The sequence below is a fragment of the Myxocyprinus asiaticus genome, chromosome 48 (genome assembly GCF_019703515.2).
Source record: "Myxocyprinus asiaticus isolate MX2 ecotype Aquarium Trade chromosome 48, UBuf_Myxa_2, whole genome shotgun sequence".
NCBI classification, from domain to species: Eukaryota; Metazoa; Chordata; class Actinopteri; order Cypriniformes; family Catostomidae; genus Myxocyprinus; species Myxocyprinus asiaticus.
The window spans coordinates 7,369,868-7,384,649 of record NC_059391.1 but is presented as its reverse complement, the minus strand read 5'-3'; the positions used below and the strand labels follow the sequence as shown (position 1 = coordinate 7,384,649).

At 39.4% G+C, this 14,782-nt stretch overlaps 1 protein-coding gene across 1 annotated transcript in view; it reads right to left on the bottom strand.

Moving 5' to 3' along the window:
* Positions 1 to 14,782, bottom strand: part of LOC127437277 (ras association domain-containing protein 8-like) — a 35,312-nt gene that overhangs the window by 6,662 nt on the left and 13,868 nt on the right. The window contains exon 2 of the mRNA XM_051692108.1: positions 2,119 to 2,322. Coding sequence (XP_051548068.1) covers positions 2,119 to 2,221 — 103 coding nt within the window. The 5' untranslated portion in view covers positions 2,222 to 2,322. The remainder of the gene's footprint in view (positions 1 to 2,118; positions 2,323 to 14,782) is intronic.

The window sequence follows — 14,782 nt, the reverse complement described above, 5'->3', positions numbered from 1 at the left end:
GCACCTTAACACGACAAGTGAGAACTGCAGCAGACTGTCTACTCCTTACACAAAGCTATTGTACAGCTTCAGAAAACTTGGAATATAGCACACTAGCCATAGGGACTACAGTAATTTTAAGGAGCTCTACAGCCACTGGTCACTGTATGCTTTCATTGAGTAGAAAAACGTATCATGAAGATTCTTCGAAAAATGAAATTTTTGTTCCTTAGAAAAACAGAAAGTCATACGGCTTTGAAACAATATAGGCCTAAGGGTGAATAAATGATGACATAAGTTTGTCAAGACAACAAAGTCTGAAAGCTTAAAAAAGTTTTACAAGCTTGAATTTGGAGGTTAAACAGGCCTTAGAGGGTCAGACAGGCAGACAGAATGTCAGACAGTCAAATAGAAAGTCTGACAGAGTCAGGTAGACAGACAAATCTCAGACATGCAGACAGTGCATTACTAAGTGGTTGCTAAGGTCTCGAGAGTGGTTACTAGGTCATTTCTAGGGTCTTGCAGCTGGTTTTTAGGTGTTACTAGGGAGTTCTGGCTGGTTGCTAGAAAATTCTAGGCTGCATTAATTTGTCAAAAGGCATTGCTAGGGAGTTTTGGTGGGTTACTAGGCATTTCTATGGTGTTCTAGCTAGCTATAGCAAAGGTGTTCTGGATGGCTGCTAGGCTGTTTTGGCTTGTTGCTAGGTGCTGCTAGGGTGTCCGCTATGGGAAAACTGTAAGCCCAATCAGAAAAGACATTGCACACTAAGTTAGAACAGTCTGAAGGTCTGTGCCGAGTTTGGCAGAAATAGCTTGAAAGCTCTTAGAAGAGTTACAGTTGACAATTTAGGTCTTGGTTTAAGGATTTTTGTAAAACCCTAAACTAAGTCTATAAAATAACAGTATGTTGGCTAGAGCCATGGCATAACAGTTAGAACACATGCTTTTACTCATTAGGCTGCGGTGCTCATGTGGGCAACACTTTAGTTTGGGTTTAAAACTAGCTCACAGATATCCTAATTCGCCCACCCTCTACCTATCATTTCCTGTCCTAAATTTGTATACCCAGAGGGCTCAAAAATAAATAAAAATAAATAAATACAGAAACAATGTGTTCTTCATATGGTTTTTGCACCTTAATCAAATCGAATCTAATAGGCAACTAAAAGCTTGAGCAATACAGTGTAAAAAAGACAGAGCACACCTAAAACAGTAAAAGAGGAGTGAAGTTTTCCTAAGTGTTCTTTATGTCTCAATAATGAGTCAGATTTTCCATGTCAGTGGGCACTTTGGTTGCAGCAGCATTTCTCACTAGTACAAGAAGGGGCCCTTAGATTATAACAGTCTGAGTGCAGCTGAAAATAGAATCAAACAGTGACGTCAACTAAGACAGGTTTGAATCAAAAACAAATTGCTCTGGGTCCTGCTGGTGATGTAATTAACTGAAATACACTTCTTAGAAAACACATCTGTGCCTCTTTGAAACTACTCTAAAATATGGCTGATGTCTGGGCAGTGTTGGGCAGTAACTAAAATTATATTTTCCAATATCAGGCAGTTTTTTTCTATCAATCTCCACTTTCACTTCCACATTTTTTCTTTTTTTTTTTTTTGATTCACATTCTTTGTGCAGATCACCACTTACAGGGCAAAGAGGAGACCTTATAGCAAAAAAGGACTTAAATATTGATCTGTTTCTCACCCACACCTATCATACTGCTTCTGAAAATATAGATTTTACCACTGGAGTCATATGGATTATGTGCATTTTGGAGTTTCCAAATGTTGGTCTCCATTCACTTGCATTGTAAGGACCTACATAGCTGAAATATTCTTCTAAAAATCTTCATTTTTGTTCTGCTGATGAAAGAAAGTTATACACATCTGGGATGGCATGAGGGTGAGTAAATTATGAAAAAAAAAATATTTTTGGGTTAACTATCCCTTTAAATAGCTTGTTAGCTACTTTTTGGTAGTAACTTGAAGTGTAGCTTACAATATATTTTTTTTAAAGAATAACTTCATCGCAGAGTATAGTTTCAAAATAGCTTCTCCAACGCTGTTTTATACAACCTCTTAAAATATGAAGGACTATATTGAAGGAACAGCTTATTTCCTTGTTATACTGAGACTCCTTACCAATGGCTTGAGCCAGAGCAATGACCACTTCCTGGCAGGTGGTGGCCTCTGTGACACCACAGACCACACGCTGAACTCCATCGACCCATACCTTCAGCTCCATCCTGGGTCAAACTCTGTAGGGTCTGGGGCTGCTGGTCTGCTACATCATTCCTCCTTGCTCCAGGGGTCCAGTGCTACAGATGTCAAACCCATCCAGCAATTCTGCACGGAAGGAGCAAAGAAAACAATGCAGGATAGGGTTAGGAAACTTGGGGGTGGTAGATGCATCTTACTGCCAAAATGTTATGCTCTAGAAGTGTGATGGCAAAAAGGTCTTTTGAAACAGATGTATTTCTCCTCTAAAATAAAAATATTTTTAATATTTTTAACAGTGATCTCCATGATTGTCTTTTTTCCCCACATTGATTCTAAAAGACTCCATTGATGAGCGCACTTTTCTTATGTGACTGACGTACTGTATTTCCCATTGGAAAAGGATGCTAGACCTAGACATATTGAAGGGTTTGTCCTTTCTTTTTTATATAACCAAAACTCTTTAGTTTACATCACTGCTGTGAACCCTGATTTACAATTGCCAGTCAGAGGCAGGTGGTATTAGGTGGAGGAACATTCCCATTTTAGAGACTGGACAAAAAATTGGATGCACCTCTCCCAAACATTTCCCAAAATAGAAACTATTAATTAAAATAAACGATTCCAATTCACTTATATGTAGCCTTTGGAAGTCCAAATTATTTTAGTGGTTCGTTTTGGACGATTGAAAAGGACCAGTTCAAATAAACGTTTCACTGATTTACTGCAGTCTTCTAAGTGAAATATTTTTGTAATTGCATACGTTTATCACTGTTTTCGAAAATGTGAGTTTTATTAGTTGCATTTAGTATGTTTTATTTAGTATGAATTTATTTGTTAAATGTAATGTCACCACCCTAATTATTTAAAATCATTCTGATTTGTTATTGTTTTGTGCCAGATTTTGTAGAGTTTTATTTGCTTCAGTGTAGTTTTTATGTCTGCTAGTAGTCAGAACAGGCAAAATTAGTCAAATCACAAAATAAAATGTGATTGGTGTTGACACATATTTGTTTTATAACAGTAAACATTAGGGATTTAATGGGGTCTTTAAAATGTTTTTTTTTTTTTTTTATATATAGTTTTAGACACTGTGGTGGGGTGGGCAAGAGACAGACACAGTGGGTGTGGTGTCAAGCCTCGGAGAGGCATTTATTGGAAATAATAACATAAACAATTATGAAGATAAAATGTTCATAAAAAGGGGAATAAAGTGTCCATGGGGAAGTAGTGTCCAAAATAAAGGGGAATCTGGCATTCTCGCGAATGGTCCAGGACGTGGGATGGGTTTGACGGCCGCATGCGCTACCCTCCCTGGTCTGTGGCACGAGGGGTGGCGGCTTCTTTGGCAGGCATGTCTTTCCAAGGGCCGAAGGGGAAGGCGGCCCAGGAACCATGCCCATAGGCCGCGACGTGCGCTCCAATTCCCCCAGCGTCACATCTAGCTCGGGCCGGGGGATCCGAGGGTGTTGGTCCTGTGCGTATCAAATTCAGCCGGGACCCTCCCTGCTCTGCTCCTGGTCCTGCGAACGATGCCAGTGTGTACACACTAGGAGATAGAAGCCGGCTTCCAGAGGAGAGGAGCGCTTTGCATTTTAATGGCAGCGATTATGAGGCTCTATTAATATTAGGTGTGCCTCATAATCCGCTGCCCAAATGAGGCTCATAAATTCGCGTCTCTCCTCTCTCCAGCCCACTCCCGTTGTGAGCCTGGCTGAAGGACGGCCCTAAGGGGCGGCCTGGTGGCACCTCCGCCCATGATCCAATTCAAACAATGATCCAGAGCCGCTCGTGCACACTCTTTAACCACCAACATGGGAATGCTACTTCCTCAACCAGGCTCACCCCCTCGCTCGCACCTGGGCGGAGACAGAGAAAACACAGATTAAACATGACAGCCTCAATCGACCGCAGGGTAAATGCTTATTAAGTGCCACTTACCCTTTTGGCGGTTAGAAGGCTGTCCCTGTGGATTCTTCTCGTCCCACTCCAGGCTTTCCATCTAACCGGCGAACGAGAGGGCAAGTGACGTCACTGTTGGTGCCCAACCGCACCGTCTCTGCCCACAAAAGTGCAGCATTCTCCAACACTGTGGCCTGTCTTCCCAGGCACTGCGGCGAGTGTGAGGGGAAGGCACACCGCCATTCATGCCCGTTGGCCGCGTTGTGTGCTCCCAATCCTCCGGCATTGCATCTAATTCGCATGGGTGGCTGAGGGTGAGAGTCCAACGCGCATCTAATTCTACCGGTAGCCTCCCCGTTCTGCTCTTGGACAAGCAAGGACATCAGTGTGTGCACATATGGAGAATAGAAGCCGGCTTCCCGAGGAGAGGTGTGCTCTGCGTTTTAATGGCAGCAGTGATAAGGCTCTATTAACATCAGGTGTGCCTCATCAGTCGCTGCTCCAACGACGCTCATAAAGTTGTGTCTCTCCTCTCTCCAGCCCACTCCTGTTGTGAGCCTGGCTGATTAGAAAAACAGGAAAAAATTTCTGTCCAAAATTCTAAACCTTTTTTGTTGTGGGAACAAATATCAACTTTGTTCAATAATCCAAAATGCATCTGTCTAGGAACAATAGAGGAGTGTTGTAATGAGAGCCTTTCCTAATCAGGACAGCTTTGTAAAAGGAAATGACAGTGCCACTAGCAGGAGACCTCTGGGTTTCCATATGGACACATTTCCTTCCTCAGATCTCTAGTTGAACAATCAGCTTTTCTTTTGTTTTGAACAAAAAAAACACTCTGCCTTTTACAGAGCGGTTCAGTAACTCTGAAACAACAACTTATGCATGGTCTTAAAATAGCATATTTTCCAAGAAATGAATTGGCCATGAATCTGTGCCTGTTGTGTAGGTGTGTGGTGAGGGTGCGAAGAGGAGGAAAAAAACACGAAAAACAGTTGGTCGCAGTGTGTACGTCCTGCTGGATACAGTGAGACCAGCTGGACCTGGCATTATGTTCCTCCCACTTCTGTGAACAGGTACAATTTTAGGACACCAAGCTGCAAAAATACATGCCCCAGCAGATCTTCAGCTTTTTTTTATTTAGAGAGAAAAAAACAAAACACGGTTTATTCTCTTAACAAAGAGAATGTTACACATGTACTGTGACAGACAGGGTTTCCATCCACATATTTTTATTTTTTATTAATTTTGGATATTGCATAAAAAATGCTGGATGGAAACACCATGGTACAAAAAAAAAAAAAATCCCTAAAGGGCGCATAAATAACAGAAACACTCGCTTGAGGTGGATACATTTTTTTATTCAATAAGAAGACATGCTCATATACTACAATGGAAACACATTTAGCGAGTATATTATCATCAATCAATAAACAGAATATGATCATGGTTATTCTGAAATGCCAAACCCTGCTTTCAAAATAATTTGTTATTATTCATTCCCAGAACTGTCTTACATGCTTTCGCTACCAGACATAAGGCATCTGCAGCTGAGCACTTGCAACCATGAAGTTCCTCTGACATGCTCTAACCGCAAGTCATTTTTTACATTTGATAAAAGAGCCACAGTGGCTTCAACTTTCATTTCATTTCTATTTTGCGCTAATTTCCCCAGGAGTGTCGATTTAATTCTCTTAAACACATGGGATAGAAATGCTGCTTTATTCGCAAATAGTTTTTGTGATAACTTGGAAGGAAACATGACTATAGAAGGGTCCGAGACTGGCGTAATATCTATCTGCAGTTAATATCAGTTAGAGCAAAAACCAAAAGTGAATGTTAACAATGCAATTTAAAACAAAATTAATACGATTATGAATAATAAAAATGTTGACTTTTATAAACATTTTAAAGAATTTATTTTATCTGTTAATAACTCAAAATGTTTGAAGGATTCTGCTTTCATACATTTTATGTCTCCAGCTCTTTGAAATTAATACCAATACAGATCCACTCTTTTTATCTGTTCATTATGTTTATAGAGCTTTGAGTTTTGGCTCAAGAAGAGGGACAGGGAGGATTAAGTGACTGTATGGGACGCTGCACTGAAAAAGTAAAGCCCAGCAGCAGGCAAAGACCGCAGCATAAAAACAAAACTTTCACTCTGAATGAAATACTATTCCAGTCCTACACTAATACAATTTGCAAGAACATAAAATTATGCATTACTAAAAAAACAAAAAAAAAAAAAACATGTGTAGTCCTCTAAGGAAAATTCTCTCCAAGCATGAAAACTAGGCTGTTCAAACAAATGGCTTGCCAAGTTTCTCCAACTAAAATGTTCAATAGAATATTCTCTGTAATAAAAAATAAAATAAAAAAAACTGATAGCATAGAAAAAACAGGCAGTTATGGAATCTGATCTTTGATGGGATTAACAATGGAAATATGTGCATAGTAATCTATATAATTATATATGTATAATTATAATGTATATAATGTATATACGGTAAACTAATAATGTATTTTTGAGCTCAACAAATAAAAGTGCACTGTAAAACTTTTAAGGCCACTAAATTTAAAAACTTAAGATCAATTGCTGACTTAAAATTTTGAGTAAAATCAAAGCGATGTCAAAGTTGCAAGTTGCAGTCTGCTGTTATACGTTCATTGCACGTTTCTGACCACTTTGAAATCACTTATTGATGAAGACAATCATAAAATTGGGTAGAAATGACAGAAATTACTGTGACAACTTAACAAAGATGTTGTTTATAGGAAATAGCTGGCTTGTCTTCTTCATTTAGAACTGCCTGACTCTGGCCATCATATATTTTGCTGTGTATTACTGTTCACGTATTTTCAAAAATAACCAACTGCATATTTTTTTAATGAACTGTTGACCACCCAGATTTAAATCTCATAGATATCTTATTATGTCTTGTTAATAAATTAACCAGCTATAGTACTGTGAAATCTGCCACAATGAAACAATAATTTGTCATTTGCCTGCATGAAACTATGCTACCTTATTTTTGATAAATGCAAATACTCAAGCCAAAAATTGAGTGCCTTTCTAATTCCTCCTCATAGCCAGCCTTAAGAGGTAGTAAAATAACTTGAACGTCTCTGGTACACAACAGAGACATATGGTGCAGTGGAACCCCTATAAGAGTGCTCTCCAATCTGAGCCAAAATGAAAAAAAAAAAAAAAAAATAGGATGGTTTATTACAACCCAAACGAATGGATGGACCAGAGTCAAAATGGGGTCTTGCCAAAATTCTAATTATTGATTTATACATGGTTAAGAACAGTTCAGATTTGTTACGGCCAATTCAGGGAGAGCATTAACATTCAAATAACATTTTAAATTGGCCCATAAATTTGTACTCAGAATTTCAACTGGCTGAACTGAATGTGAAATAGCCCCATAACAGGGCATGAACTGATCTTCATCTACACTTTTTGGGTGAGAGACTCAAAAAAATACACTCATATGACAGTATTTACAATGTTACAGTGGAAATGTGTAATCCATTAGAGATTGTGCTGAGATTGGTGGATATATTCACACGATATAAGATATACGATTTTTTTTTTTCTTTTGCTGTTTTCACAAGAGAGTGACAAAAAAGACAAAGAATAATGCTAAAATAGAAAGTGAAGCTTAGTTGTTTACGATTGCAAAGCAAAGTCCATCTTGGCACATTAATATAAAATTCAATTAATGTGTGATCACATGTGTGCACATATCACCTATTGTCCAATGGCTTCAAATATGGCTCATCCTATCAGAATTGAGAATCAGATCCATCTGTTTAGTCATATAGTTAGTTTAGTTAGAAGTAGTAGTAGTAATATGTTAAATGTAATTTTTTTTTAGAGTATTTCCGGCTGTATAATGTAAAGCTGTATTCGCACTGATTCCAGGCTTATTAATAATTTGTGATGGATAACCTTTGGTTTGTATCCATTAAGTTCCAAATAAAATGAGAAAATAATCGAATGAGATTAAGTGCCTTTCATTTCATTATTTAATTTACAGGATCATTTACAAATAGGCTTTGTTTCATTTTCATATCTCAGCAAAAATAAGTGTGATATTCAGCTTTACCATGATATAAAATTAATTTTTCCATAATGAGTTTACTCATATACTGCCCACGCCATTCCAGAATGTAAATGTATTTTATGCTGCAAATAGTTTTCACTCCATTCCTTTTTGTCATTTATGCCTCTCTGTGAACTGATATATGCTTTGTCCTTAATTTTTCCTATCCTTTAGTGTCCATGACAACAGATGGAGTCCTGTTGCCCAGTCAGACACGAGGCATTGTAGGGCATTAGCCAGGGCCATTTTATGCATCCTCTTCATGAAAACACAAATGTGGCCTTCAGCACACAGTATTCTGACATTTTTCCAGGAGTGATCACTCAGGCAAGGAAGCCCAGTTAACAGATACATTAACTTCTGCTGCATATACTGAGAAAAAAAATAGAAAAAAAAATAAAAAAAATCAACCATCAATGGTATAAAAACAATTAATTAAATTACTTCTTTAAAAACTAGGATTCGTAAATGAAGTCCAATATGTAGCATGATTGTTTGTGGGCCGGTTATATATTAACATAGTCACTAACGACATTGCTCTGTATACGCATTAAGAATTGGGTATAATTCATTTTTCCGCAAGCCAGATCGTCTCACATATAGTCAAGCGCTCAGTTAACGCAATTACCTAATTTGACATTGCAACGGATTAGTTTTGTGTTTTTTGTACAGAATGCTGGGAACCATTGTGACAGCAAATGACTATACTTTTATTATTGCCATCTGAATTCAATAATAAAAAATAAAAAAATGCCATTTTAAATAAGTCTTTCACTGACAAAGTTTCTCCTTTATTTACTGAAAAAGTAGAGTCCCACTGTGGGACTCAGAGTATTGAACTACATCAACTGTAGCAGTACCCTAGCAAAGGTTTTGACAATTTCAGTTTAAGTTTAAAATGCAGTCAGTATGTTGATATTGTACGTTTCAATGTCAATCTAAGATACAAATACAAACGAGATCACCCTGATATTGCTGAAATGCTTTTGCTGCTAATCATCGACAATAAACGTGGAAAGTCAACATTGCGGAGAGAGTTAAGAAGCAGTATCTTCCCATGAAGATGATGTTAAGGCTTTCTCAAGCAGGGAGCAATGGGAGTTCTACATTGCCTGAGCCATGTAGGCCTTATTACACAAGCTTATGCCACCAGGCTCAGGGCAAGACTGACTAACTTGATACTGACGCTGACCTCAGTGTCTCAGTGGCCACTGGAGGTAATTTGCTGTTTGTTTAAGGCAAGTATCAGTATTATCTTGTCAGTATTATCTTGGCATATACCATTATATTATAATGTTGAATACCAGTGAGACGCAGAGCGACAAAAGTAGCGCAGACGGAATGCATGAGCGCATACTGTGAGAACTGGACACATTGACGAACTCAGTGCAAAACAGATTGCTGTCAACTGCAGTCTTGTTCACTGATATGCAGTACCGCAGCTCCCTATATGCATATTACGCATAGGGATTATCTGTGTAGGGCACCAACTCCCAAGGGGGGCACCAGAAACTCCACCGGCTGGCCTCCTTCGCACATTATTCAAGGACTTCACACCACGTCAGATTATCGCCTTGCACCACAACCTCAAGTTTAGTTTCATGTAGTGCCTTTAAGTGGTATTGGACAGTTGTCGGTGCATTTCGGTTTAAAGGACAAGTATGACTATAGAAGGGTCCGAGACTGCAGTAATATCTATTGTAATTAATTATTACTATTGTATAGTAATTATTGTAATAAATGTATGTACTCTCATGTACAGATTTTCCATTTGTGTGACATTAAAAACCTCTTAGTCAGTGCACTATGTCTATGCACTATGTCTAGAGTCATGATTGACACTAAGTACCATACATTTCTAAAAGTGAGGTTTGCTCTTTTCACATTCATGAATCTACCAAAAAAAATTAAAAAATAACCACTGAATCAACCTGAATACATTAGTATACACCAAAAAAAAAATAAAAATAAAACAATTTTAAGGGTTGGATCAATTTGCTTGAACAACAGCAGATTACCACTTTTTATAGTGTCAATACCTACAAAATAAAATAAGCTTTGATTCAAGTCTGTTAAATTAATGAACAAGGAAGTCCTTAGAAGTAATAATTAAGTTATTAAATTAATTATTTAAATTAGGGGTAATAAGATTTAATCAATTAAATTCAACATATTTTTTTTTTTTTTTTTTAAATAGGCTGTTTATTGAATGTTAAAAATGTTCTTAGTCTTTCCTTATGGTGACAGACACAGACACAAGAGTCTAAAATGAGTAAAATCCCAGATGTGGGTTAATTGTGCAACCAAAATCACAATAATAACCAGGGAAAAAAATAAGATTGGGTGCATAATGCTCACGCAAACACAAAAGGAAAACAAAACATGCACTCTTAAAGGGGTCATGACATGAGAAATCACATTTTCCTTGATCTTTTGACATATAAGAGGTCAATGTACTATAAAAGCATACTGAAAGTTTCAGAACTGAAATCCTCCTTAATAGAAAAGAGCATTTATTTAAACCAGGCTCTATAAATGGCTTGTTTGGAATTTGTGGAACTTGTGACGTCACAAGGACCAAATACATCTGCATTAACTGCCTATTCAGGAAGACATCAATGGCTCATTTTCGGCAACAGACCCTTGGCCCTGCCCAACGGTGCTCATAGAGGAGGCTACAGGCAGCCACATTCACATCATGTCCTAACCTGGCGGCAAACAGCACATGATAAAAGGTATCTTTTCTATGCTAATCAAAGTTAATGTCCTAACCAGCCATGATGAGCGCTGGTACATTCTGTCGATCGCTTGTTATCTATTTTCGGCAACGCATCATATAACTGCATCCGCTGTAAACTGGCACTGGTCCAAAATCTTTCTCCTAACAGTATATTGAAGCCTGCTTCTTATAAGCCGGTTAAAAACGACTTGATTTTGGCTGAGAATGTTACACCTACCGAATGCAAATGGGGTTATAACAACACAGGGGTGAGTAAACAATGACTGAATTTTCATTTTTGGGTGAACAATCCCTTTAAAGTGTTTTTAGTAACATTAATCATGTGTAAAATATAGTTCAGAGTTCCAGACCACTACCAAAAGAGTGCGCAGCCTATGCTGTCACGTGACACCTGTTACTTTTCTCAGCGCTTGCCAGGATAGGCCAATCACAGTTGTTTCTTATAGCTAAATGAGGATTTAAAAAATGCTTTATAGATACTGCTGAGGCGTGATCACTTTTTATTTATTAATTTTTTATGTTTTGAAAGTATATAAGCATAATTAAAATGTGTTATATATTTAAGTTACACAAAATAAGTGCACAAAATAACAGAACAATGTAGGCCTTGTGACAGTTTTCAATGTAGTTTTAAATATTTTTTCTTTCATGACCTGAAGATGAAACAACATACTAGTGTGTAAGTATTAGAGCAAAAAATAAGGGTTTAGAGAGTCATATTCAGCCATACTCGTGATTTGTGTGAAAGTGAATAAAACGTACAGCTATTGTTGCACCTCTATTTTTAATTTCTCCAGAAAACTGTGACAGAAAAAATCAGTTTGCAAAAAAGCAGTTATAGGTATGTTTGTTCTATGAGACAAGATTGGATTTAGTCCATGATTTAGACTTGGCTCTGGGCCCACTTACACTTTTTTTTTATTGACACCCATTTTTATTGATCAGATTGCTATCCGATTGAAAAAGCACATTCCATTTACACTCAGCCACATCAATGTGCTCCACTGAGCTATATGCAAATAACACGAGTTCACTTATGTCGAGCAGAAAATGTAAAAGATGTGATTTACTATTTGATTCCAACTTATTTTTAACAGTGCGTGTGTATCTCTGTTTGTGTGCATGATGTGTGTTTCTCCCCCTCTGGCCTTCTCGTAGGTAAGATGCGTCATTCAAGTTAGCTGCGCTCATTGCCAGTGTTTAGTTTCAGTTTCTTCAGCGATCTGCATCGAATAAATGAAGAAAAAAAGTCCTGTCTTTCCTACAATGTGCATTCATGTCTTAATTTGTTGTTATTTATTGTGCGACGCGAGCCCTATGCAAATACACTGTAGCAGCTGTTATATTTCGCATTTTCCCTATGCTGACGTAGCGCTGTTTGGGCGGAGTAAAGTTTGCATATGCGTCTTGAACAGCCAGATGCCTTTACACTTGACCAGTTTCATCTGGAATGCGTCTCAAACCACCTCCTGAAGTGGTTTAAGCAATCGGATTGCAATCCATCTCTAATGCATTTCGGAGGGCATTTACACCTGGTCTTTTCATGATCAGATAGCTATCTGATCTGTGAAAATGCATGAAGTGGCAAAGTGTAAACAGGCCTCTTTAAATACAGGATTTGTCTAACTAACCCACAGGAGGTAGAATGCTAGTGTCAAAAGGAACTATGTCTTAAAGAATTGTGAAAACCTCTATTTATGATGTGACATCAATAAACTGCTTCTCTACTCTTTTTTCTTATAACGCGCATGTAACACGCATATAAAGTGAAGATGGCCTGCAGATGGCCGCCTCGGTGTGGCGCTCTCCAATTTTTTTGTTTGTTTGTCCTGTGTTTAGTCATTTTTTTCCAATCAGTTTTACCAGGGACGAACTGTTGAACATTTGGCAGCACATACCAGACAATCTTTTTCTGATTTTTGACTATTTGGATGTTTTGTTGGACATTTTAGTGGGAGGCGCAGCTGTGTTGTTTAAGCGCGCTATGAGATGCAAACAAGGGAAGCGAGCTGGCACAGTGGTCAAGCTTTGTCAGTGTGGCTTTCGAACAGCGCTGCCGAGCATTCATCTGGCGAATCTCCACTCTCTTCCTAACAAAACAGAGGAACTACATCTCCTCACCCGTACAAACAAGGACTTTTCAAACTCTGCTGTCTTGTGCTTCACAGAAACCTGGCTGAGTGAAGCCATTCCGGACAGCACGTTACATCTGCTGGGCTTTCAGCTGTTCAGAGTGGATCACACTGCAGAGTTAACGGGGAAAATAAGAGGCGGTGGAACGTGTTTTTACATCAATGAAAGTTGGTGTACAGATGTAACAACGTTAAAGAAGATGTGCTGTCCTAATTTGGAAGCACTCTTTATCAACTGTACGACTTTCTACTCACCGTGGGAGTTTTCCTCATTTATTCTGGTGAGTGTTTATATTCCTCCACATGTGCGCGTGAATGTAGCACTGCAACAGCTGGCTGATCAGATCACAGACACAGAACAATACCTGGACTCAGTTATTATTATTCTCTACCTGCCCCCCCCCAACTCAACCTGCACTTAAGATCTGTGAAGAGGAGGTGTGCCGGTCTTCCGGAAACAAAAGACAAGGAAAGCACAGGGCCCAGACGGTGTTTCACCCACATGTATAAATTCTTGTGCTGACCAGCTGGCCCCCATCTTCACACAGATCTTCAACAGATCACTGAAGAAGTGTGAAATTCCCTGTTGCTTCAAACACTACACTATCATCCCTGTCCCAAAGAAATCCAAGATCAAAGGACTTAATAACTACAGACCCATCGCTCTGAAGTCTGTGGTCATGAAGTCTGTAACGAGGCAGGTGAGGATGGAGGATCTAAATGCAGCTTTTAATGTAAACAAAAGATGAACAAGGTAACTCAGAATAAAATAAAAACAAAACACAGGGAACCAGGTAAAGAACATGACAATACATGTGAAGACTGACAAACTAACAAGGGGAAACAAGGGATTAAATACACAAGGGAAAACAAGGAACACCTGGGGAAACAATCAGGGAATGAGGAACACCTAGGGAAACAATCAGGGAGAACCAAACAAAAAATAGAACTACAAAGGACTACAAAACTAACACAGGAAACAGGAACAGGGAACTAAACAATAATTTCAACATAAAAGTCTAGACAACAACCAGGGAATATGTGACAGAGCCCCCCTTTAAAGAGCAGATTCCAGATGCTACACAAAAAAAACAAATTGTCCATGGGGTGTGGGGGGAAAGTGGGAAACAGGTAGTTCAGGGGGGCACAAGGGCAAACAGGAAGTTTAAGGGGGCACAAGGGGCAAGGGGAGCAGAGGAACAAGGCAAAGTCAGGGAGGCTTGAGACCAAGGCAGAGCCAGAGGGATGGAGAGCCAGGGCGACGCTGCAGGCTCGAAGGACCAAGCTGGAGCCAGAGGTTCAGAGTGCTGAGGTGGAGCTGGGGGCTCAAAAGACCGAGGCAGAGCCGGTGGGAGTGAGGATCAAGGAGACCAGAGCAGATCAGGTGGACAGCCAAGAGACCAAGGAGACCAGAGTAGATCAAGCGGATGGCCAGGAGACCAAGGAGACCAGAGCAGATCAGGTGGATGGCCAGGAGACCAAGGAGACAGAGCAGATCAGGTGCATGGCCAGGAGACCAGGAGATGACCTCAAGGTGGGGACTGGGTCAGGAGTCCTGGTAGGCGGCCGCAGGGCCGAGACAGGGTCAGGAGGCCTGGGGGGTGGCGCAGGGCCGAGACAGGGTCAGGAGGCCTGGGAGGCAGCCGCAGGGCCGAGACAGGGTCAGGCGATGGAGCCGCTGAAAGAGGAGTCTCTGGTAAGGC